This window comes from Typopeltis vanoorti, chromosome 12 (genome assembly GCF_054136105.1).
Source record: "Typopeltis vanoorti isolate ZY-2024b chromosome 12, IOZ_Tvanoo_1.0, whole genome shotgun sequence".
In the NCBI taxonomy this organism is placed as follows: Eukaryota; Metazoa; Arthropoda; class Arachnida; order Uropygi; family Thelyphonidae; genus Typopeltis; species Typopeltis vanoorti.
The window spans coordinates 20,138,013-20,164,778 of record NC_143560.1 but is presented as its reverse complement, the minus strand read 5'-3'; the positions used below and the strand labels follow the sequence as shown (position 1 = coordinate 20,164,778).

Here is a 26,766-nt window from a genome sequence, read left to right as displayed (position 1 = left end):
TAGTAGTAGGAAGGGGTTCAATTGTTAGATGTTGTTGGCACTCTGCCTAGATGAGTCTTTAGACTAGGGTTGACACCTTTTGGTAAGTCTAAAGAGGGAACACACTTATCGAATACGAAAGTCTTTCCCTCCCCTAAATGCATAAAACGAAAACGCCAAAGTTAAATATGTAATTCTAACCTTATAAAAAATTAAAAGATTGAATACATTGGTATCGGTATTAGTGATTTAATAATATTTGTATTTTAAAGTTTAATTTGTATGATTTTACCTTAAAAATGAACAAAATTCACTATAATATAACTTGAAACACTTTTACTGGGGAGAAAATACTGAGGAGCACAAGTCTACCTGTTCTTGAAATTCAAGATTTGAAACTGCACTTCTTATTTGATTTGGCTGCTTCTAAAAGCTGTCTGTTTTGTTTCACTCTCACAAAATAGTCCTCGCAAGTATCTGTAACATTTTTTGAAATGACAATTTCACTTTTTATGAGGTCAGCTGAGCACTTGTTTCTTGAGTCTGTCCATTTTAAGTTCATAAGAGAGAACACCTTTTCCACAAAGATGTTACTACCAGGAATGCTTAAAACAAACCATATGAGCTTAAAGAGATTAGGAATGTTTTCTTTACCAATATTCTGAATAATCTCCTTCCATATCATATACCTAAGGTCTTGCCTGCTGTGTAGTCCACTTTAGTAGTATTTATTTTGTCACAACTCGAGCAGAATTCCTCGTATAACCCATCCAGGCTAATGTCAGATTCGAGATTAAGTGCCTTCACAGTCTCTCTGAGATGCATGAAAGACAATTCACTTTGGAGGTTTAAGTTCTTCAGCAGACTAAAAAGATTGTTTTCTGTGAAGTCAAATGATTTCTCCAAATGGCTTAAAGCTTTCTCATAGATCTTAAGAAAGTCTGACTTGCACTGATTGCTTTTTTGAGGGATCACGGCTTCTAATACCTCTTCAGTGGCATGCATTTCCAAAGAACCTGTCCTCTTGTCTTTTAAGAAGTTTGTTTCATAAAACACTGACTACTTCAAATGCTTCTGATGCACTCAAAATCTTCTTTTTCTAGGAGTTTAATACATTCTTCAAAAATGGTTGAAACATTTGAAAAAAAATAAAAAGTAGAGTTTGGCTTGCTGGATTGCCTTCTTGTCATCAAATATTTTCCTCAGAAAAACAGAACATTCTTCAATGCTTTTAAAGTAGCTCTCAATAGCATCCCAGTTAAGCAAAAGTCTATCAGCTGCAGGTTTCAAGGAAAGCCATCTAGTACAAACATGCCTCAGAACCTCTTGCCATTCTAAATCAACAAACTCAAAATAACTCTGCAACTCTTCTCTCCTTTTGGTGGAACAAGAAAAGTGGTTGTAAACTTTGAGAACAACTGTTTCTATATCTATATTTTGTGCATCACATGCTTGCTTACACGTTATGTATGATGTTGGTAAAACAATTGGCTTTTATTATTTTGTTATTTGCCTTAGATAATAACTGATACACTGAATGTTTCTTCCCAAAGTTAACACTGGCATTATCTGCACTATATCTTGTGACATAGCCTAGGCTCAGGGAATGCTCATCAATGCTCTTGAAGCCTACTTTTGATATTTTAAAAAACCTGAATCTGAAGTCTCTTCTGGATCCTCATAAAAATCAATAACCTTACATTCAATGCCCTTTTCAGCTGTGAAATATCTTACACACAGAGGCCACAGCTTTCTGTTTCTTCTGTTACTTGCATCAGTAGCTACAGAAAAGTAACCTACTTTTTTTTAGACCTCTGATAACTTCGGAGACTGATTCAGGGGCCATTACATTGCAGACAAGCATTTCAGCCTTCATCCTCCCACACTGAACCTTTAAAGCAATTTCAGAGTCATTAGATATAACAGGACACATTTTATTGGCACAATCCATAGTTGAATATGAATAAATTATGCTTCACTGTGTGATAAATCTAACCTAATTCTGGCTGTTACTGATTTTCTTCCCATTTCGGATGATACCAAAAAACTTTCTAATTTCATTCCCTGTTTGCTACTGTTCTCTTTCTTTGTGTGGATATCACTGTTTGAATGTTTTTTAACGTCAATTTCTCTGCCATGTGCAATACTGAATTCACGGAATCAAATATCAAAGAATGCTTTAAAAGAGTTTGTTCCACATGCTTCGACCATGGATATTTCCTTTCCCAAACACTTCTGTACACACATAAACACTTTATTGTTTTGCTTTTCTTCTCTTTTTCACTGTCACTTGAGGAACTAGACATCGTTAAACTAATGTTGTGCAATACTCTTGTTCATTATTGGTGACTAATGTTGTGTGGAAATCAATTCTGAAAAAAAAAAAAAAAAAAACAATAGTAGTATCTCACAAAACTTAAGAACACGCCACCTCTCCATCATCGATCATAATAATAACTTACCTCTTCCTCTGAAAAAAAAATGCCACAACTTCTCCTTTAAACAATGAAAATTCAAGTCAAACTATGTAAAAAACAATCAACTCATAGTGTTCATTCGTTGACGTTGAGCAAAGTCATATGAATCATATGGCATATGTATCTAGATTCTAGAAGGCTATGATAATGTATAACATCACTGGCAGTGATTTCACTGCCAACCTAACATACAATAATTATCGTCATAATCACATAAACACATTACGTAGGCCATGAACGTGCTTATTTCATATTACAAGCAAAGATTATAAGTTAATCGAATCATAATGAGCATTATAATCTACAGGAATCTACATCATCACAGCAGAATTTGACCAATGAGACCCCCAAAACACAGATATTTTTACATGGTACACATTATGGATACAAATTCACAAATGTCGCTAACGCTCACTAAGATTTCTTTCGCATATTTTGTAAGTGTTTGGGATAACTTGGCGCCTTGCCATATAAAGTGTCCTGCTTAGGTGTAATTCGGGACACTGAAAATTTTCTTAAAATTCGGGATGTCCCGCCTAATTCGGGACAGGTGGCAACCCTACTTTAGACTCCCTGGAGGTATCACATAATAATAATAATAGCCAGCCTGGCTAGTCGAGTGGTTAGCATATCCACTCTCTCACCAAAAGGCTGTGGGTTTGAATCCTGCCATGGGTATGGATGTTTGTGATTGTCTTTGGAAACACTAGTGGTGGTGATCGGTGGTAGATGCCACTGGTGTAGTTGCAGTCAGTTGGTGGATTGAGTGGTTGAGACAGAGTTGTAAAGCAGGTGCCCTCCCTCGATGAGTCTTTGGATTCCCTGGAGGTGTCTAATAATAATAATAATAATAATTTTCACTTATTACATACAATTTTCACCCTAGAGAGTGAATACTACATTATGCACACACACTGTTAGATCCTGAATGGACGATTTTTAGAAATTATACATTCAGAATCTAACATAAGAATTTGACTAACTCAGATAATACCTGGTTGATAGCACACAGTTCTGAATTTATGTTGCAAAGGAATTTGTATAATAACATGTAAATCGTACTAGAAAAATCTTGTAGTTGAAAGTTAAACTGAAGGATTATAGGATTAGTGAAATTTTAATAAGGAAATTGTAGTATAATCTTGTCCCATTAAGCTGTCTTAAACTTAATATCACCAAAGAAGTTAAGAGTACGAGTGCAAAGGTTGAGTTATATACGCACGTATCAGCCGTAATGCTGCCAGCTACAACGTACGAGGAAGATGACGTAAGCGGGATTCCCGAGAATACAGCACCTAAATGGCAGCTAGGACTTGAGGATCACCTTAAGGGCATGAAAACGAAGGGACGAAATATAAGCGGAATGCGCACGATAATGCGAGGCTTTTTTTTGGTTGTTCCTGACTTCACTTTGAGGATTCCTGAATAGCGAACGGAGTAGGGACGAGCGAGAGAGATGTCTCACTCGAGTAGGAGCAGAGAATGCGCTGTATCGAGGCAGTGAGAATTTCGAGTCCGGGAAGAATGTAAAATGGACGGCGTAGTCGTAAGCCCATTGCGGAAGCTACCAACGGAAGGAGGACCCGAAATACACGTGGCCGTTAACAGACCTTCGGAAGAAAAGGATTGGGTAATGTAAAGACCTTTGTTGTATGTTTAAATGAGACAGAATTTAATGTTAGATCATATTAAGTGGACATTTCATAGTGGACTATAATAAGGATTTGAATTTTGAGATAGAGTAATTCTGTTAAACAAAGGAATATCAGGAGTGAAATTTTAGCTGCATGTGATTGAGATTATATGTGAATTTGATATTTTGTAGATGATTTATATCAGAATAGTAACGGGTTGAGAAACGTATTTTAATGTAGCAAGAATTAAGAGTTTGATTTAGAATAACACAGTTAGCTTGTTTTAATGTTGCATAGGGTATGAGTAATTCCCAAGTTGATCTATGAGTGTTTTCTTAAATTAGTATTGAGTAACTAACTCAGTAAGAGATTTTGTAAAGCTTAATATCCCATTTCAATTATAGTTGTAAAGTGAATTTGTTCCAATAAACATGTTTTATTGTATATGCCTGTTTCGTGCTTGATTCGAGAATTCAAATTACCACTTGCAAAAATTTAGATAGTGGGAGGGAATATAATGCGAGTGTTTGAGTAATAGATTTATTGGTCACGACTGCAATTAGAACCAGTATTTATTTTGTGCATATTAGAATGAATGCCAATTAACCTAGGAACATTTCCCTGAATTTTGAATAAGCTCATATTATAGGACTCTGGCTAGCGCAGCAATAAAAAATAAATTTGCTAGTGTCCGAAAAGGAAGCATTCCTAGGTAGAGTTGAGTAGCGCATTATCAAGGAAGTAAGTTAGTATACTAAATAACAATAAAGAAAAAAAACGAAGATATAACAATACTACTACACCTAGCGAAGTTCTTCATACTGAATTCCCAGAATAATAACATGCCTGACATTGTTTTGATTCATTTCACATGTCATCACCAATTGAAAAACTAAATTATAATTTATCTTCCTGCAAATATACAACATACTAGTCTTTCTCCATGCACCCTCTAGCAGTCCAATGTTTGTTACGAAGATTTGTTTTGTGCTAATACTCTTACCAATTGTTTATAAAAATGAAGATTTCCTCTTCAATATAGAGTTTTTGGATGAATGTCATTATCATCATCATTCTCATCTGTTTAGGACAGGCTGAGTTCCATGGATTCTTATTCCCCACTGGGTTCTGTCCTTTGCCAGCCTCGCTATATGCTAGAATGAGGTCAAGCCTCAGTGGATCTTCAAGGCTCCATTTCATCTTCTTCTCAGTCCTCCTATGCCTAGGTTGTCCCCAACTCATCCATAAAGAAGGACATAAGTTAGTCTTTCTTGTTGCATCCTGGCTATGTGACCAAACCATTGTAACTGTCTTTGTGTAGCCTATTTACCAGTATAACCCAATTCTTCTCTAACTTTGTCTTTTTTTTTCTTCTTCTTCCCAGTCCACTTTGTACAGTGAATTCTTCTTAAGCACTTTGATTCAAAATCTTTGAATCTGACCTTGTTTACCCACAATCCAGTTCCCTGCTCTGTACGTTACAACCAGAAGGATCATGGAGTTAAAGAGTTTAGTCTTTAGGATGTTGTTAATTTTTTTTTTGTTTCTCTATATTTTATTCAACTTGTTCATTGCTGATCATCCTAGACTAATTCTGTGCTTGATAATTTTCATATATAACTTAGATCTTCAGTGATTAATGATCTAAGATAATTGAAAATGTCCACTTGTTCTATTTTTTTATTATTTATGGTAACTGATGTATTTTTTCATGCTGCCTATTATCATAATTTTTCTTACGAGATTTATCTCCAAGTTGTATTTGTTGCTGGTTAGATTTAGATTAGAAATCACTGATTTTCTTCTTTCTCGTCCATAAGATAATGGGTTGAGTCTCCCTATGTACAAATATTTACCATCTGGTTCTATCTCTGGCCATTTCTGTCATCTCTCTGAAGCTTGATAATTGTGACCTTTCCTTCAAAGACTGTTCTTTTTGGTCTACCTCTTGATTGTCTTCCTCCGATGATTCCATTCAAGACTATATCTGGACATTGAAAGGACATTCTCTGGAGGTGTCCAAACCATCTTAGTTGCTGTTTAAGAATTACAGCTATGATATCTTCTCTACAATTTGATTCATGTTTGACTTCATTTGTTTTGTGTTCTGACCATTGATTTCAGGTTCTCCAAATTATCAGCTATCAGAACAATATCATCTGCATATTTTAAGCAATTGATGTTTTTTCCATTGACAGTTGTTCCCAGGAAATTCTCCAAACACCTCTCTGAGGAACAGCTTGAACAAGTATGGAGAGAATGGAACAGTGCTTCATGACTCCCCTGTGGGATAGGATATTATTTGTTTCAATATTCCTGAATTTTACTATTGTCTGTGTCTTTATAGCACTTTCTGACTAAGTATGGTTTCAATGCTTTTTTTATATACAGTGTTTCTATCTACTGAATCAAAGGCTTGCTTGTAGTCTATAAAGCATACAAAAAGAGTATTTTTTTGCATTTCACAAATCAAATCTGTTAGTCTCTGTAAAACAAAGATTGCATCAATAGTTCTTTATCCATCTCTGAATTCCATTTCTTCTTCTTCATCATAAAATATTAATACCAGAATCACTTGTTTAATATTTTTATTTGCAAAATTTTTGGCTAAGTTTCACAGCCATTGTCAATACAGTTATAGGAAAACTCTAATAAGAAAAACAATTTAATTGAAAGCACATGATATTATGTGCACTATAGGCTGCAGGAGAATAGCTCCATCTGCTCCACTAAAAGATATTCAAAATAAATTACAAAAAATTAATTTAGTTAATTGTTTTTAAATATAAGCAAAATTTAATTACAATTAAGGAATACATGATTGGTGAGTATCAGTTATACTTCCCAAAATTGAGAAAGTTTTAGGCAATTGCTTTTGTTCAGGTTAGGGTTGTGAATGTGTGCTTCACAACTGTCTTTGTAGACTCTTTCTAGAAGAAAGTAACTTTTGGGTAACATTTTAGTTTTGTTTCACTTAATCCTGTGTTTTGTAGATAAAGAGTTATCTACTTTGGGAAGAGATCAGCAGCTGTGTCCAGAACTGACACCAATCTTTCAATGTCTTTTCAAACTGACACACTCATTTGACACCCATCCTACAGCCTTAAACAAGTGTTTATTCGGCCATTCCCCCCCCCCCCCCAAAGAGATGAAAGTGAATGATAAAATTGTCCTATTGTTATCACTTGAATACTCTCATCAACAGCCAGCTCCCTTGGAGATCCACGAATTATTTAGTGATCACCAATACTGATTCTCATTCCACAAGAGATCTCCTGGCCAACCTCACCTATTATTTATTTCTGCGGCATCTAATCAAATTGGCATCATGGCCCTCTTTGCAAAGCTACCATCTGAATGGTGTTTGCCAGCTTTCTCACCAGTCATTCATTGCAAGTCCTGGTAGATGGCTTCTTTTCATAAGAGGTGTTTGGAGAATTTCCTGGGAGTAATTGTCAATGGAGAAAACATCACTCGCTTAAAATATGCAGATGATATTGTTCTGATAGCTGATAATTTAGATAACATTAGAGGCTGCAGTTGAAATGCAAATCCTGTCTCATTTCCTAGAATAAAGACAATGCTTCACTCTCCTGCTTTGGATAATATACTGCTCACCATCCTGGATCAGTTTTCTCTTCTTGGGTTGATTTTCACATCTTGCATGTCCTTGCACAGGCTCACCAGATCCATAAGCTCCTCTGCCTCCAAAAAAACAACACTTCTCTCCTTCTCAACTCCTGACAGTTTACAAAGTTCAAATTTGTCTAACCTTAGAATACTGTTTCCACATTTCAGGTAGTGCACTTAAGAACTCCCTCAGAATGCTTGATTGAGTTCGGAAGCAAACAATTCACTTATGATGACCTCTTTCTCACTGTCCCAGTTGCCTTCCTATAGATGTTCAGTTGCTGCATGATATCTATTTTACAGATATTTCCATAGGTGCTGCTTCACAGGACTGGCTACTACCACCCTTTCCTTTCCTCTAATCATGCAAATACCAGCAAACTGCTGATCAATACCTATATATAATTCAACTCCAACTTCTCATCCTCTGCCTTCATTCCCTACACCTTTGCTCTTTGGAACAGTCTTCCAAATACTGTTTTCCCCAATGTTTACAACCTTCAGGTCTTTACAGTACACATTAACAACTTCCTTTCTTCCTTCTAACCACTAGCACTGTTGTGTTACAGATCATGAAACTCATGTCGAGGGCTCATATACATATATAAATCATGAAAAAGTATAAATGCAAACAATAATGGGAGAGAAAGGAAAAAACTTGAAGAATATGAAATTATAAAAATAAAAATCCAGAATTAATTTTTAAATTTATTTAAAATTTTTTAATGTCACTTACCTGAAATCAAACTAAATACATCTAGATGTATTTAGTTTGACAGAACCATTAACAGAAGTGATGAACATTAATCTACATTAGTCAGCTTGGGGAAAACGGAAAAGTGATACACACATCTGGTACATCATTGTCTTCGTGACTGGAGAGAGTTTCAATGATTTTCCGCTGGCATAAATCGATACTGTTCTCTTAAACAGTAAATTAAAGAAATATCGCACAATATACAGCATTTCTTTAATTCAAAGTCTAAGTTAAGAGATGTGTTTGGGTAGCAGTTCCTTTTACTTTTCTCCTGATACTTTATAAAGCACACATCTTCCCAAGTTTAGAATATTGTTCCTAAATTTGAGATGGTGCACCTAGGACTTGCCTGAGAATGCTTGATTGTATTCAGAAGAAAACATTATCTTAATTTGACCTCTTTCTTACAAACTCTTTCCAGCTGCATTATGTCATTTCTATAGGAATTTCCATGTGCACTTACTCTTCCACTGAACTAGCCACTACTACAAATTTATTCTAATTACATATGACAAGAAGCAGCTGCTGGTTCACATCCATATACAGTTCAGCTCCAAACTCAGCAAACCAACTTCTCATTCTCTACCTTTATTCTACAATACTTCTATTCTGTTAAAGTCTTCCCTATACTATTTTCCTCAATGACTACAATTCTCAGGTGTCGAAGAAAACATCAACAAATTCCTTTTTTTTTTTTTAAACTGTCATAGGACTTGAATCTCTTGGGTGTAAAGTGATAAAAAGAAAATAATAATACACACATTTCTACCCATAGCTACAGAACAAAGTGTATTCTTAACACTAATGCCATATGTTCACAGTCCTAATTTTATAAGATCTTGATAAACAGGAATGGACAATGAGGGACAACTACCTTCAGCAGCACATAAAAGAGGCCACATGTGGATCGAGAGATTTGGAACCGACGAGTTCCAAATGAAGTGAAGTGTCACATCTTCCTACAGTTGGTGAAAGTGACCATGAAGTAATCACTTGGGTGGTGGCCAGCCCATATAAGGACTTTTGCAAGAAAAGTTTATATGTGGAACTATAAGGTGGGTGGTTATGACGAAATCAGGATACAGCTTGCAGCAATATCATGGAACGAGAAATTGGATGGGAAGGAAATCAATGCTGCTTGGTCTCTACTCAGGAACTATCTGACAGAGGCAATGATGTATATTCCAAAGGTCAGGAGATTAAATAAGGTAGATGTACAATGGATGACCGAAGGGGTGAAGTATGCAATGTGCAAGAAAAAAGCATTATGAAGGCAGCACAAGACAAGTGGCAATTATCCTTTGCATGAGGAGTACAAAGAGCAAGCAAGGAAGGTGACTTGCTTCATAAGGGGCTCACACAATATGAGTAGAAGTTAGCAAATGTAGCAAAAGATATCCAAGGGAGTTTTTTGATATGTGGCCAGTTGAGGGAAGAATGATTATGAGAGAATGATGCTGGTCAGTGATAAACACTGAGAAAGATATAGTAGAGGGGTTAAATATGTAGCTTATTAGGTTGCATGGGGTAGTCTATTTGACCCCAGCCATCACTCAAGTTCGATTTCTGACAAAACCATTGACGGATTTTTGTTGTGATTTCAAGTAGCTGAGTTTCTTGCTGTCCCTTGCCGAATCAGTTTTGCTAGCTGTTGGCTCAATCAGTTGTGGAGCAAGCAGTGATTTCTGATATTCTGATTCCATGTGTCTAATTATGTAACAAAAAAGGTGCAACTAATTAAGAGTTATGTAATGGTAATCCTGAATTATAGCAAATTAAAACTACTAAAACAATTACTATGGTCCTTAAGAACATGCCATAGTGAAAGTTTACTGACTTTTAATTAGAAATAGCAAGACATATTCATTTACATTACTGCAGTCATCTTTCTCTGTAGAAAAATCACTCGAATCAATTAGTGAAAACGTGATATATTCATTATAGCAATAATTTGCTATAATGAATTTTTTGAGATTGCAACATAACCTATCAATAATTGGTTTGGACATTTCACTAATTAGTAGTGATTTTTCTACAGAGAAAGATGACTGCAGTAGTAATGTAAAGTGAATATGTCTTGCTAATTCCAAACAAAATTATTTTTGGTCACGATTTATCAGTGTTTGAGATATTTCAATATCTAAAGCACTATTCATTAATAAGATTCATAGTCCAAAACTTACTTTAGGGATAAACACCTGATAAATAAACAACTGCAAGAATTAACAATTAAAAAAAAATTGACTGTTTTGAGTACAATAATTAGATACCATTTGGAAGTAGTGAGAACGTATTCAACTAAAACTGACAGAAGTATACTGGAAACAGTCAATTTTTAAGACTAACTGTATTCTATGATCAAATAGTAATTCAAAATCTCAATTCTATCAAATAAATGATACACATTATTGCAACATGTTTAGCCTTTTAACTGTGTTAACATGCATTATCACATTAACTGGGCTAAGTTTATCTGCAACAGTTAGAGATAATAATAAACATGACTTACTAAATATACTAAGACACACATATGCTCCTTAGGCATCCACTGAAACATATCTCCAGGATTTGCTGGTATTACTTCTGTAATAATACAGAATGCATTCTTAATTACAAGACAAAATAAATAATACATTTAATGATAATCACATCTTTGTCTATGTTAAGTTAACCATGATCTTGCTAAAGTACAACATTAATATATAACAAAACGGCATACACTGCTAACACAAAAAAATATGTATGACTGATATTATAGATTGTATCGTGTTTTATAATACATTATAACATCATGCAGCTTTTTTTTTTTTTTAAATAATGGTAATCCTGAACATGGGGTTGTTCAACCTAGAGTGCAAGGATACGCAGAAAGACAAGATGAAAGAAGAGACTTGTTAACAATGGATTTGAACCTTCACTACCTGTAATATTTAGGCAACACATAGGAAAAAATAAGATATTTTTAATGTGAGTTTGGACTTCAAAACTGTGAAGCTAAGCTGTGTATCTAATGAAGGTAGAAATTTTAGAGATTTGAGAGTTGTGGTAAGCAGGAGTTGAAGTTCAGAGGACATGTCACAAAAGTGGGCAAAATAGCTGAAAAGACCACTTGAATCTTGAGAAGCATGACAGTAAGGATAAGGAGGTTATTTATAAGGTTTTGATATGACAATAGGATTATTGTGGATAGATTTGCTTGCTAGGTTTCTTGGGGATGTGGAAATGGAGAGGATTTAGATATGACCAAAACTGGTCTGTGGGGTGCTACCTATGAGGATGAAATGAAGATTTTGAGTTACAAAGTTTAACTGATAAGTAGAAAAGAGAAGATAAATTGCTAAAAGGGTTTTATAGAGTTGATGTTGAATTTTTTCAGTGCATGACTGGACAGAAGACAACAAGGGCTCACCGATGGAAGCTGTGTAAGAAAGTGGTTAGCAAGGGAATAATAAGAACAAGATGTAGAAAGTTTTTTACCTTGGGTATAATATATGTTGCTTGGGAAAATGGAGTAAAAATCAGGTTTAAAATAGCTTGGCATCTTTAACAAAGAACAAGATTATTTAATTTTATTTTTCCCCAGAGAGCAACGATTGAGTGGAACTGGTTGCTAGATCCACTCAATTGCTGGTGGTCACTAGTGCTCTGTTATTGGGTTGTTGCAAATGAAATGGCCGATTTTAAGGACAACTGAAGAGAATAAAAAGAAGAAGAAAACCTGTTTAATCAAAGTAATCTCCAGCAGCATCAATGCATTGTTGCCAACATGTGGCGAGGTCATTTATACCACATTTGTAAAAATCAGTGTCTCTGGAAGTGATGAAGTCCTCCACTGCTCGATAAATTGATGCATCATTGGCAAAGTATTTCTTGGACAAAATATGGTTCAAGTGCCAGAAAAAATGGTAATCTGTTGGGGAAATGTAAGGAGAGTATGGAGGATGAGGCACGATTTTGTATCCCAAATTGTTGATTTGCTATATGGTTGACACTGCCGTATGTGGTCGGGCGTTATCCTGAAGCAATAGGACTCCATGCCTATTCACAAGTGCTGGTTACTTAAGGTACGATTTGTCATGCATTTGCCGCATATCTGTACAATATCGAGCTGCATTTATCGTTTCACCTTGTGGAAGGAACGAGTAGTGAATAACACCAGCAGAAGACACTATACAGTAAACATCTTCATTGGATGCAGAGGTGGCTTTGGAGTCCTTCTTGGAGAGTCTTTCACTCCCAACCACTGTGACGAACATGTACGATTGTCATAGAATATCCACTTCTCATCCACAGTCACAATTCGTTGCAGGAAACTTTCTTCTTTACTTCTTAAGAGAGAAGAGCACACTTCCAAACCATGCTTTGTTTTCATCAGTGAGTTCGTGAGGCACCCACTTGTCGAGCTTCCTTACTTTTCCTATTATTGCCAAGTGCCGTGAAACAGTTGAGAAGTGTATATTTAGTGTCTGGGCGATCTCTCGTAAAGTTTGTCATGGATTTGATTCGATTAAATCCTTTAATTCATCTGAATCAATGGAGGAAGGACGATGGCCAAGGGATTCATTTTGTAGCCTCAAATCTACTGAGCGAAATTTTGCAAACCAACAACGAGCAGATCTCTCATTAGTTGTTCCTCCACCGAATGCTTTATTGATGTTTTTTACTGCAGCAGCTGCAGAATTTCCCAATTTGAACTCGTAAAGGTATAGTAACCTTAATTGACTAGGTTCCATGACTGACTTGATGTCGGTAGTATTCAACGTTTAATGCTCATTGAACAAAACAAATACTACAATTGCATCACCCACGTGTGACGCTGTCACATGACAAAAAATGTGCATATATCTCAGCGCTTGCTTTCTTCAGCAACCAGTAGAAACCTGACAGTCATTCAACGGCCATTTCATTTGCAACAACACAACAGTAAACGAATTTATGAAAAGGTAAACAAGCATTGTGGTCAATATCAGTCTTCCATGATGAGTCTTCAAACTCCATGGGAATGCCTGAATAATAATATCTGGTGTAGCTGGCCTGCAAAATAACCATTCCAAAGATGTTCTCTTAAAAAACTTTTTTTTAAAACTACATTTCCATGATATCTAATAACTCTATTAAACAGTGAGAAATAAAGTTGGATTATTCAGTCACTTTAAGCTAAGCTAAATAGTAAATTTTTTTAATAGTAAAATAGAAAAATAGAGAAACATATTAGATAAAGGGAAAATATGAATAACAATTTAACACATACAAAATCCACGATTTATTGGCAATTTTATTTAACAACTGGGTGGCTATGCCACCCTGGCGCCCAATCCCGAGTTCCGGACTGGTAGGCCGGTTCTCCTTGAATTCTGATGACCGAAATTTTGAAGACTCGAAAGGGGGGTTCCTACCCCCCCCCCTTTTCGCGTCTTTGGCACTGTAATTCAGTTCTGGTGAGTTAAAGAGATCTAATAAAGGTCTTCTAGATCATGGGCAAGATTAGTCCTTTGTTCCTGTTAAGGTTTTGTATACAGCGGGCAAACTGCTGTGGCCTCTTTAAAAATTCGGGAGTGGAAGTCCTCCTCTATGTATGGAATTGTGCTTTTATCCCACTCTATGATATGGGTCATTCTTGAGAAACAAAAAGCTAACCCCGATTATTCTACTCTCTTATTATTGACATCACCAATTTGTACTTTTTGTCTAATTTCAAGGCTCCTTGAAGTCTGGCCGATGTAATTCAAGCCGCACGAGCAGGGTATATTGTAAACTCCAGCATATTTGAAGAAAGGATGGCTATCTTTTGGAGATCTTAAGAATTGCCTAATCGTTTCTGTAGGTTTAAAGGCCACTCTTATTTTATGTGGTTTAAGAAGTCTTGCAATCTTATTCAAAACTGTCCCTAAGTATGGAATGACGATGGTAGAAATATAATGTATGTCATCTCGTTGTCTTTGTGGGGGATCAGAGAAAAGTATCTTGTGGACGAGTCTTCGAGGAAATCCATTCATGGTAAGGTTGTTAGATTTCAGGGATAGTTCTTCCTGGAGGTTTGTTGATCTTGTAAGAAGAGGCACGGTTCTTCAGCATGTGTACAATGCTAAGTTTCTGAGAAATGTGGTGGGAGGAAGTGAAATGTAAATAACGTCCTGTATCGGTAGGTTCCCATTCATTAGCTTCTTAATTAAAGTGTCCAGAAATGGTAATTGGTTATCTTTTTCTAGTTCTAGAGCGAATTTGATTGTGTGGTGTAAAGAGTTGATCTTCTTTAGAGAGTCTAACAGATCCTTTTTTGTGTGTTCCAAACAATAAAGATATCGTCCACATATCTCCACCATACTGTGGGTTTAGTGTCTACTTGAGATAACATTTTACTTTCAAAATCCTCCATAAAGAGATCAGCACAAGATGGAGAGAGGGGGCTACCCATTGTAAGGCCAGTCAATTGATGATATATGGTTTTATTCCACATGAAAAAGTTTGATGTTAAATAATGACGGAACAGAGAAGTAATATCTTGCAGGTGCAAACTTCCTAAAATGTTGATGAATTCCTCCACAGGGATGTTAGTGAATAGAGATGTAACATCCAGGCTGGCGAGTAGATCCGTATTGGAGATTGAGATGTTGTTCAGTTTCTCTACGAAATGTTGCGAATTTCGTATATAAGTATCCAAATTATGGATGAGTGGTTTGAGGAGGCCTGCCAGGTGTTTAGATAACAAATAAGTGGGCGAATTGATTCCATCTACAATCAGGTGTAGTGGTATTCCATTTTTGTGTACTTTAGGAGCAACATATAGTCTTGGTGTTAGTGGATGCATAGATTTCAATCTTCGTTTTGTCTATAGGCCAGTTCACCATGTGACATATTAAATCGCTGGTGTCATTATGATTCTTTAGTGTTGGATCTGTGACTAGGACATGGTAGGCTGAAGTATCTGATAGTAAGCTGTTAATCTTATCTTCATAATCACTGGTGTTTAAAATCACTGTAGAATTTCCCTTATCTGCCTTTAAAATGATAAATAATGTCTTTCTTTTTCTTCAAACTATACAATGTTCTTTTTTTCCAGAGGAGTGATGTTTTTGTTAAGAGTTCTGGAAGAGATGAGAGGATGATACTACTTTTTAATCTAATATCATTAGCTATGGGTTCCAGTAATGACGAAACTGCCTTTTCTATATTACAAATCATATCCACTTTAGGGACATGATCAGGTGTTATCGCAAAATTGAAACCTTTTTAAGTATACTGATCTCTGGTTTTGTTAATACGTGATTCGATAAATTAAAAATAACTTTGTTATCTGGTAGAGAAGGTTTTGACTTAAAACGTTTTGTATAAAGATCGTTGAATTTTTTGATTTGGTTTCGTTTGCTTGTTGTAAAGGTTTTATCATGACTATTCTGTCCAAAAGTGACCATATATCTTGGTCTAAAGTACTAGAGATATCTTCATAAATCTGATAACATTCTAAATCTATTTGGCTTAAAAGAAATCTGGTATGCTGTATCCATTCATGTAGAAATGCCAAAGATGTTTTAAAATAAATATGTTTTGCTCGTCTTGAATGGAATTGTTCTTTTAAAAATAAAAATTTTGGAATAATCTTGTTGTTCCGACATCTTTTCAAAAAAGTGAGATGGCAAAAAGAACACATTGGTGACGTCAACAAGTGAGATCATGCACACTCTATGCATGTATTGTACGCACTCTGTTCTTTGTCTAATATAATTGGAATCGGTTGATTATAGTTTGTAACATTTTTACTTTTTAGTGCCTTAGATCAGTTATGCATCTTGAAGATGCCAACAGCCTTAGTTGGTGAAATTAGTTGGTATAGCATAGTTGTTTATTATATGCACTTGATCAATATAGTCCCATTAGAAGTCATTCCAGAAATTATAGACCAATTAGTATCTCAGGAGTGGTGGTAAAAGTAGCAGAAAAATTGCTTAAAAAGAGAATTCAGGAATGGATGGAAAAGAATACGATATTTTATGGGGTCAGCATGGCTTTGTGTAGGATCAGTCATACCTTAGCAATCTAATAAATTTTTATAATAGGGTAACAACTGAGTTGGATAAAGGGAATAGATGATACTACACAATGATACTGCTGGATTGCAAAGGCCTTTGACGGGATACCACATGGACTCTTATGCAAACTGTAACAAATGCAGATGGGTATAAAACTGGTGATATGGATTTAAGGTTGGCTGATGGACAGATATCAAACAGTAGTATATATAAAATTACAGAATCCAGGAGAAGGCAGGTAACTAATGATGTGCTGCAAGACTGTGCTTGGACGACTACTGCTGTTTAATTTGTACATAAATGATATAGGAAATAATTTGAAGGAAGATATTCAGTTGTTTGCTGATCAAGGTGGATAGTGCTAGTTTTCTTACGTTTTAGTCTTTCATGGTATGCTAGAAATCCTCTCCCTTATCCTCACTCAACTCCGTTCGAAAATAGTTAGCAGTACCTACAAACACAGTAATTTATCTATCCTTGACCCCTCTGCTACTATAATCTGCTTTAGCTAAATCCTATCCCTTTGGTGGCCATTCTTTCAGTTGGTTATGAGTGCAAAGCTCAGCAGACAAAGAAGTCTGTCTTGGACTAGAGTCAAACCTCTTTGAATGCAAAAATCCGGAATTAACTCCCTTTCAGAATTAAGAAAAATTTGTTTGATAATGTTGTGTCATCTTATTTCCTATACAAGAGAAATCTCCTTTTATGATTCTAGAATCTAGCATACAGCAATCCCAATTACAAATCTTTAACAATCTTATTCTACATGCAGTCGTAGCCAATCCCCCCCCTCCCCGCATTTGAATTCGTACAGGTTCTGATTTTAGTCAGTGGTACATTGATTTTAGAGATCCGGCAACTTTATAAGGTAAAGAAAACATGAATGTTTATTCATTCTTTAGCTCGATGTACATTTATTAAAAGTTCACTTAACTAAACTGAATTGCACTTGTACGTAACAATAATTAACTAGATAAAATAGAACTACAATCAATACATCACATTATGAGAAAATATCAAATTTAAGCTGTCCTGCTTCTACTCATGTTGTAATAGATTTCACAGTATGATATGAACACAGATGGATAAGAAAATAACTATTTATTAACTTAAAAGCTAATATTTCGCTGGTATTATATCCAGCATCTTAAGAGCACACGACACAAAGTTTGTTACAAAAGCAAGACAACCACAATCCGATGTAACAGTGGGGCTAGTACAAGTAATTGCAGCGTGCAACACAAGACTAAAGTCCTAATATGGCACCATCTAGGTTAAAAAAAAAAATTCAAAGTTTTGAAATAGTTGTCCAAATGATAGTCTTAGAAAGTTTGAAAAAATAAAATAAAATAAAAGTAATAAATATTAATTTGGTCTTAGGATGACTGTCTCCCAAATCTTTGGTAGATTTATACAGCCATACTTGTTAAGGTTTGGAGTATGTTTTAAGGCTTCTGTTGATTCCAGGAACAACCTCTCTGACTTGAAGAAGCTTCTGTGCATTACTTTAGTTTCTTTCCAAATGATCCTGTGTGCATGGGTATCCAAAGCATGGTCTGCCAGACCCGACTTGCCATAGTGAAAATGTTGGATATATTTTTTGTGTTCACTGAGGCGGATGTCCACAGTTCTTCCTGTCTGTCCATAGTAGGCTTGATGGCAAGAACAGGACACTTCATAGACTCCTGGATGTGATAAAGGAGTACATTTGTCCTTAGGTGAATGGATGAGAGTTGCTAATTTTACATAAGGTTTGAATACTGTGCGTAGTTGGTGTTTGTTAAGCACCCTAGATATCTTTTCAGATGTGCCTTTAATGTATGGAATGGTGATAGTTTTGTTGTAGTCTTTTGTGATAGATAGAGGGGATTTCTGGGTAGCATTTAGTATGTTATCTATCTTATGGGAATTATAACCATTGGTTAAGAAGGTGTGACGTAGGTGAGAAAGTTCAGCAGTGAGAGCAATGTCATTGGAATAGATTGCTCTAGCTCTATGGGTTAGTGTTTTTAAGATACCATATTGTTGAAAAGGGTGATGGTGTGATTGTTTGTATAAATATCTCCCTGTATGTGTGGGTTTTCTATAAACTGAAAATGATAAGGAACCTTCTGGAAGATGTGTGATCAGTGTGTCCAGGAAGGGCAGGCAGTCATTGGCTTCTAGTTCCATTGTAAAGTGGATTTTAGGGTGCTGGCTATCTAGATGCGCTAAAAATATATTCAATGTGTCTGGGCCATGTGGCCAAATAGCAAACACATCATCAACATAGCATAGCCAGAGAATAGGTTTGAGAGTGGCTGTGTTGATAGCTATTTTTTCCAGATGTTCTATGTAGAAGTTGGCTAAGGAGGGAGAAAAAAAAAAAGGGGGGGGGGGAACCCATAGCTGTCCCATCTAATTGTTTGTATATTTTCCCTTTCCATGTAAAATAACCAGCCTGTACTGTGAATTTAAACAGCTGAAATATATCTGTGGTAAATTGTGAATTTAGTAAGTTAAGTGTTTCAATCAGTGGTACATTAGTGAATAATGAGGTGATATCAAAACTCACCATTAGGTCTGAACTATTTAAGGTGTGGTTTTCTAAAATACTTTTTAGGTGGGTAGAATTTTTAACAAAAGAGGGAGAATTGTTTGTGTAATAATGTTTAGCTAGTTTATATGTAGGACTGTTTATGCTATCTACAATAGGACGCAAAGGTGTACCTTGTTTGTGTATTTTAGGAGCACCATATATTCTGGGTGTTTTAACGTGCAAGGGTTTGAGTTTTTTGACAATTTCTTTTGGCCAGGAAGTGACTTTGTTCAGTAACTTGCACACCTTATTCTTTTGTGAGTTGGTGGGATCTCAATCTATGATTTGATATGTAGACCGGTCTTGGAGCAGTGCATGCATTTTACTTTCATATTCTGTTGTATCCATTACTACAGTGGTGTTTCCTTGTCTGATTTGGTTATTGTAATGTGGTTATTATTGCGCAGTTCTTTTAGAGCTATTATTTCTTTATGTGGGATATTATTTTTGGGAGGCTTAGAATGGATAAGGATATTGGCCAAGTCTAACCTAATATTATTGGCTATAGCTGGAGGCAAGTGGTAAATCCCACATTCAAAGGAAGCCATTATTTTAGTTTTAGGCACATCTTTAGGAGTAACGGCAAAATTGTGTCCAAGACTTAATGCACTCGTAGCCTCTTTGGATAAGGTTGTCGATGATAGGTTCACAACGACAGCATCTTGATGAAATTGTGGCTGCTGCGTAACATTGCGTTGCTGAAGGATTTCAAATTTTTTCCAGTGTCGGTTTTTAACTTTAGCAAATTCTTTATTGGCTGTCGAGTCGGAGATTTTATCCAAGATATCCCATAGCTCCGGGTTCAAAATGTCAGATAATATATCACGTAGTACACTGATGGAGGAATTTATTTTTGAAAGTGCTCGGCAAATAGCTATTCTCGTAATAGTGCTAAACTCGCTCTTTTATAAATACATCGGGCGCTTTGGCCGAGTGAAGCTTGTTCCTAAATTTTATACAGTTTGGTATCAAATTGGTATCTCGGCACCTTTTTAAGAAGGCTAACCTGTTCAGTTGCCACGCCAATTTTGCTTCTAGTCATGTAACACAATTAAGCTAGATTATCTCATTCATCTAAGGCTAACTGACAATGGAATATCCCAACAATTCAATGTCAAACTCTACTCCTATGCACTTTTAGAGTTACAGTAATTTATCGATAGGTTAAGTACTAGAGTCCTGTTACTAATTATCAAGTCTTATCATATAATACATCAGACCTTTTCTGCACTTCAGCTTAGTTCAGAATACAATGGAACTAGAAAGATTTTACATTACTGACCATCTGGTTTGTGCTAGTATCTTCTCATGATCAGTCCTTTCTGAGCACGTGGCTTGTTACCTCATTCTATGGTCTATTGTCTTCGGATATGACCCTCTAGTGACTACGTTCATGAATCACCTCTTGCTGATGTGGGCGAGACTGCTCTGCCTGGACAGGTACTCGTGATTCGGCATGAAGTTTTGGTTCTCGCTGACTGTCTACCTGTACCGCAGATATGCCTGGACTGGACTGCCGCCTGGTCGCTTAGCTGCTGCTGACCATCATCCTTCCCGACCGCTTGTGACACTTCTACCAGTACCCGAAAGCCAAAGGAAGATCAAGAGAAAAAAGAGCTTGAGCCTGTGCCACTAAGCTTCTTATACCACAACATATTTGCTCTCCCCCTACGTCACTGATTCCGCTCAGCACCTAAGTCACTTGCATTCGGTACTATCTTCTCCTCGATATCTTCCCCACGTGGAAGTCTCGCGTGCACCTGGGACCTCGCGACTGCCTCAGGTTATGTCTTTAAGCCGATTATTTCAATGTGAACTTCGATCTAACCTTTCCTGTTCTAATATAATTCTCACAAAAATCCGATTACTTTCGGTTATACATAGGACAGTTAACAATATAGCAAAACAGAGGAATTCACAAAACAAAGGACTAATACGTTATTTACAATTTCATTTATACCTATATACAAGTACTTCTTTAGGAAAAATTATTTGTATCCTAGTTATTTTTACAGCAAGTTTTGATACATATCAGTTTTTGTTTGTTTGTTTTTGTTGAGCAATTTGGGATTTAGCTGACCAAATTGTATTCTTATTGGTTTAAACCAAAACAAAATGATGATACAATATGACAGAATTTCATAGTGGCAGGGGTGTTGCCCAATTAAACAAGCCCATCTCCCCCCCCCCACCTGTTGTTTTCGTCAGGGAACCAGGGCAAACAGTGAAAAGTCAGCTACTGGAACAAATCCTAAAACCCAAATCAACTCAGCATTACCAGAGTTCAAGATTGGTACTATCAACATAAGAAGTTTATGTTGATAGTACCGATCAACACAAACTATTTCTTTGCCTGAATGGCAAAAAATGGAGCTAGCTGAAAAACTGGATAAGTACCAGATCGATATAGTAGGGTTGACTGAAACAAAAAAGCCCAAAACTGGTGAGATCTTTCTGAGTAATAAATACAAAATGTTATATTCAGGCAATGACAATCAAGGAAAAGGAGTAGCCATAGTATTCAACACAAAATATAAAGCAAATATTCTTGAATGGAAGGCAGTCTCAAGTAGAGTGATGTGGGCAAATATGAGAATGGGGAACTGGACAATGAGACTTATTTGTGCCTATGGTCCCACAGAATGTCCTACTAAGGTAGAAGTGGAAGAATTTTTTGAGGCTTTAGAGAAAGCAACTGACACAATGAAAAAGGAAAAGTTGGTGCTTGTTGGGGATCTAAATAGCAGAGTAGGAAATGATTGTCAGACATATAAAAATATTTTGGGAAAATTTGGAGAAATGAGCGAAGCTAATAATAATGGCAAATACCTGTTGGATTTCTGCTCAGGACTGGTATTATCAGCACAATGTTCCAACATAAAAATGCACACAAATTCACATGGAGAGAAGAGGCAAAGAATAAGAAAAGTCGCATTGCCAATTGATATTGTTGATAGTGATGTTTTCTCTCTGGTGCAGGACACAGAGTGTACAGAGGATTTGATATTGAAAGTGATCACCATTTAGTCTAGAGTAGGATAAAATTGAATTACATATTGAAAAGAAGAACATGTAAGAAAGTTTTAAAGTGAATTAAAGTTGAGCAGCCCTCAGACGTAAACTGTAGACTAAAATATACAAACATTATCGAAGGAAAAAAAAAAGAGTATGAGAACAGGAACCAAACCTTGGAGATTCAGTGGCAAGCCTTGAAGAAAAATTGATTGATTCAGCCAGAGAGGCATGTGGTGAGGTTGTCTGCAAGGATACAAAAATCAGAACCATGGTGGACACAGGAAGTTAGAGAGGCAGTGAAGGAAAAGAAGAAAGCATATCAAAAGTTCCTGGCAAATGAGTCAGCTTGTGCTCTTAGAGAATACAGAGACAAATGTAGCAAAGCTAAACACAGTGTAAAACTAGCTAAACCAAAGTCATGGGAAAACTGGTAAGAGCATAGAAAATAAATATCAAGAAGGTGGCAAGATATTCTGAAGGTTGTTAAAGAAGCTCAGAAATAGAGGAAAGAGTGCTGTTAAAAGGAATTAAGGATGATAAAGGTGACATGAAAACTGGAGAAAAAGATATCCTTGAAGTATGGAATACGAAAAATTGCTAAATGAAACAAGCAACACTGACATCACAGTGGTAAAAACTACTGACCAGCATGCAGTCAGGAATACATATCCATACTTGAAGTAGAAAAAGAAATCAGAAGCCTGAAATGTGGAAAGGCAGCAGGAGTAGATGATATTTGACCAGAAATGCTCAAGTATGGAGGTATAACAGTCTTACAGTGGCTGCACTGCATAGTTCAGAAGGTCTGGACAGAGTGAAGAATTCCAGATGACCGGAGTAGAGCTCTCATAGTACCCATATATAAAATGGGAAATAAAACTGAATGTGAGAATTACAGAGGTATTTCTCTACTGAGTGTTCCTGTCAAGATCTATGCAAGTATACTTGAGAAGCGGTTGAGAAGGATTGTGGAAGAGAAGCTTGGTGAAGAACAAGCTGGATTCAGGCCAAATAGAGGCTGCCAGGATCAGATTTTCACCTTTACAACAAACAGTTGAGAAATCATGGGAATATAACAAAGATCTTTATTTAAATTTTGTAGTTCAGGAAAAAGCATATAATAAGGTGCCAATAGAGAAGTCATTCAAAACGCTACAGTTATAATGGTGTCAATGGGGCATTATATCAAGCAATACCTAGTCTTTATTTGAGTTGTAAGTCAGCAACTAGAATTGAAGGAAGTACAGGAGTGTGGTTTAATATTAAATCTGGTGTCAGACAAGGATGTACATTATCCCCTCTGTTATTCATTATCTATATGGATCACATTATTAAGGAAAGTGGTATTAAACCATGATATCAGAATTGGAGATGTTAATGTCAGCTCTTTGCTTTACGGACGATGTTATACTTCTAAATAAATCCGCTACAAGTTTGCAAAATTCTTTGACTAAATTGAATAACTATTGTAATAGATATGTATGAAGGTCAGCAATAAAAAGACAAAGACAATGAAAATGGGTAGAATCATTGAAAATATCAACTATGTTGTGAATCGAGAACCTGTGGAACAAGTGAAACATTTCAACTACTTAGGCACGATATTTAGTGAAGATGGTAAATTAAATATGGAAGTAGACAACAGAATCAACAAAGCTGGTATGGTAGGAAGTCAACTGAATAAATTCATATGGAATAAGAGAGAAATTAGTTGGAACACTAAATTACTGTATACAAGACAGTGTTCAAACCAGTTTTAACTTATGGATCTGAGAGCTGGGTCAGAAGTAAAACACTTCACCAAAGACTAGAGACCACAGATATGAGAGTCCTGAGAAAGATTAAGGTGTGAACAGATGGCATCAATGGCAATATCATATTAAAAATGAGGATATTAGGAAAGAACTTGACATTGTCAGCATCCAAGAATGCATTAGCAGAGCTAATCTCAGGTGGTATGGTCACTTAAATTAGCAAAACAAGTGTTCTCTGCCAAAAAGATCCAGAGGAAGACCAAGATATAGCTGGATTGATACAGTAAAAAGTGCCTTACAAGACAGAAATATAAGATCTGTTAATGTTGGAGTCTTGACAGGTAACAGACTGATTTTGAGGAAAAGTATAGATAGGAAGTTAGTAATGATGTAAATTTTTCATGTAGTACTATCATATTCTGTACACCCCTTAAGGATATAAATCATATAAATCAGGAATTTGATGATGATCAGTTTTTGTTAAGAGCATGTGATTTGAAATGTTTAGCTTCTCTTGAGTAATCCATAGCTTGCTCCTTATGACGTTGTCAAAGTCTTTTATGACTATCACAGTATGATTTTTTTATTATTATTATCTGAGATCTCTAGGGAGTCAAGGACTCATCGAAGGAGGCTGTATATCATTCAAACCAGCTATCATACCTTCCCTTAAAATCATCCACGCTAGATGCACTCACTACCCTAAGGGCAAATTATTCCACACACTCACTGCTCTCTCTTGGAGAAAAACCTAGCTCTTACTGCTTTCTTGATTGCAAATAAACTTAACTTCCATGGATGTCCTCGCGTTCTCTCCCCGCCTTCCATATAACGAAAAATTTCATTAGTTGATATCCAATAATACCCATTCAAAAGTTTATAGACCTCTATCATATCACCCCTCTTTCTTCAGAGCCAGCATTCCACATATTCGCAATCTGTCCTCATAATCTAAATCCCATAATCCAGACACAATCTTTGTAACTCTTCTTCGCACCCTTTCCACAACATCATCCCCTTGGAACCCAGGAGACCAAATCTGCAATATGGACCAAATAATCCAGGGAATTGCTCTTCTGAAGTATATATAACAATACTTGTAGTTGAAAAGATTCAATCTATAATGCTGAGAAATGGCAGTATAAACATTTTATAGATCTTTACTGCACACTTCATGTGAAAGCTTGATTAGAAGCTCAAATCTCATGTGATTCCAGTAGACCTTTTATATTATACAATTAACTCACTATAGCAAAATGAAATCCATAGGCACAATGCTGTTATGAAGAAAATTCATTATCCACTAAAACAAATGATCCACTGTGAGTAACAATTTCTGCTATCCTCATGAGATTCCTATAGCAACAGTTAACAGAACAGATAAATTATAGAGAAATTTCCTTAATCATGAAAGGCTAGGAAAAATTGTTATCTTAAGAGAAAAAGGTGAATAAATTGGGTTTAGGCCAAATAATGATTTGTAAAAACTAGACAATTTCCTTCCAACAAGTAGTCGTGAAATCATGGGAGTAAAATAAGGATCTCTATTTAAAAACAAATATATGACCATGTAGACATCAGAAGTTTATTAATAAAGTATATAACCAAATATTTTGATCTGAAAAGTACAGATCTCTTCAGTTTAACTGACAATTCAAAAAGGTATAATAACAATGATATATTTCAAGAGATAAGAGCAACATGCTAAAGTGATATAGTACAGTAGATATATAAGGTTGATTACATTTAAACAATTTTTAAAAAATACTACTGTACAGGATGATGTAGCAACACTTCAGCACTTTCTTCGAATAAGCATTCAAACAGCATCAATATAAAATACAAGTGTTCAACCAGAAGATTCTGGTTATGTTCACTCCATGCTGAACTAGACCAGACTCTTCAGGGTTTTTTTTTTTATAGACAATGTAGGACTGATGTTTTTGTAGCCTCTTTTCAAGAGAAATTCATGTTTGTTCAGAGTATGAAAGAAGACCTTGGAGACAGTTCATCCTTGGTGGAAGGTAACATGGAAGAGAGTTTATCGATAGGAAACAAATTAGGCATAAGTTATTTATTTATTATTATTATTTTTTTTTTTTTTAGGAACCCAGGCCAATGTTGTTTAACTTATATATTAATGAATTTACATGATTTTGTACAGTGCAGTGTGTATGAGATGTATTAATTGTTAAAGGATTTATGGAAGGGGAGCAAAACTGGTGAGTGACTGTATATTCAGTGTTTTTCAAGATGAGTGTCAGCTGGGTGGCAAGAATGAAGCAAAGGTTAGTAGAGTAGGCAGTATCAATAGTAGAATGGAAAATGTTAATACACGTATATCATCATAAATTTTTTCTTTAACAAGGTTATTAAGACAACATCTGATGCTATCCATCTAAGCAAGCCATATGCTCATATTTTAAAACTGGAACTGGCAGTAGCATTTGTTTCCCCTCCCATTTTCAAAACTGACCATTTCATTTTGGAATTTGGTGATACATATGCAACATTTCTTCTTTTTCCACTTTTGAGTAGCAGCAATGAATTCATCCATTTTTTTTAAATTTAGATCATGCATAAGAATTTTTTTAAGCCAATCAGAAGAGTGTCAATGTAGTTAGTATTCTTCATTGAAAAAAGTCTACACAAATCAAAACAGTTGCAATAGATATCCATAAATCAATAACCAACTATTCAATTTGTGTTTCCTTTAGATATGGAAGAGAACGCTTGCAGCATAGCCTTTTCCACATAAATCATCCACAACTCATGATCATATATACTTCAAAATGAAGACATATTTAATCTGAGGGGTATGAAATTAAAGTGTCACACCAGATTTATGTTTATGCCTTTTATATTTTATACGCTGCCTAAACAGAAGAAGGCTTCCTCCACAAAACTATGGATTC

At 35.8% G+C, this 26,766-nt stretch overlaps 1 protein-coding gene across 1 annotated transcript in view; it reads right to left on the bottom strand.

Annotated features, from left to right (window-relative positions):
- Positions 1–26,766, bottom strand: part of Mau2 (Mau2 sister chromatid cohesion factor) — a 299,360-nt gene that overhangs the window by 185,074 nt on the left and 87,520 nt on the right. The window contains exon 8 of the mRNA XM_090401244.1: positions 10,987–11,060. Within this exon, the coding sequence (XP_090257370.1) occupies positions 10,987–11,060 (74 nt within the window). The remainder of the gene's footprint in view (positions 1–10,986; positions 11,061–26,766) is intronic.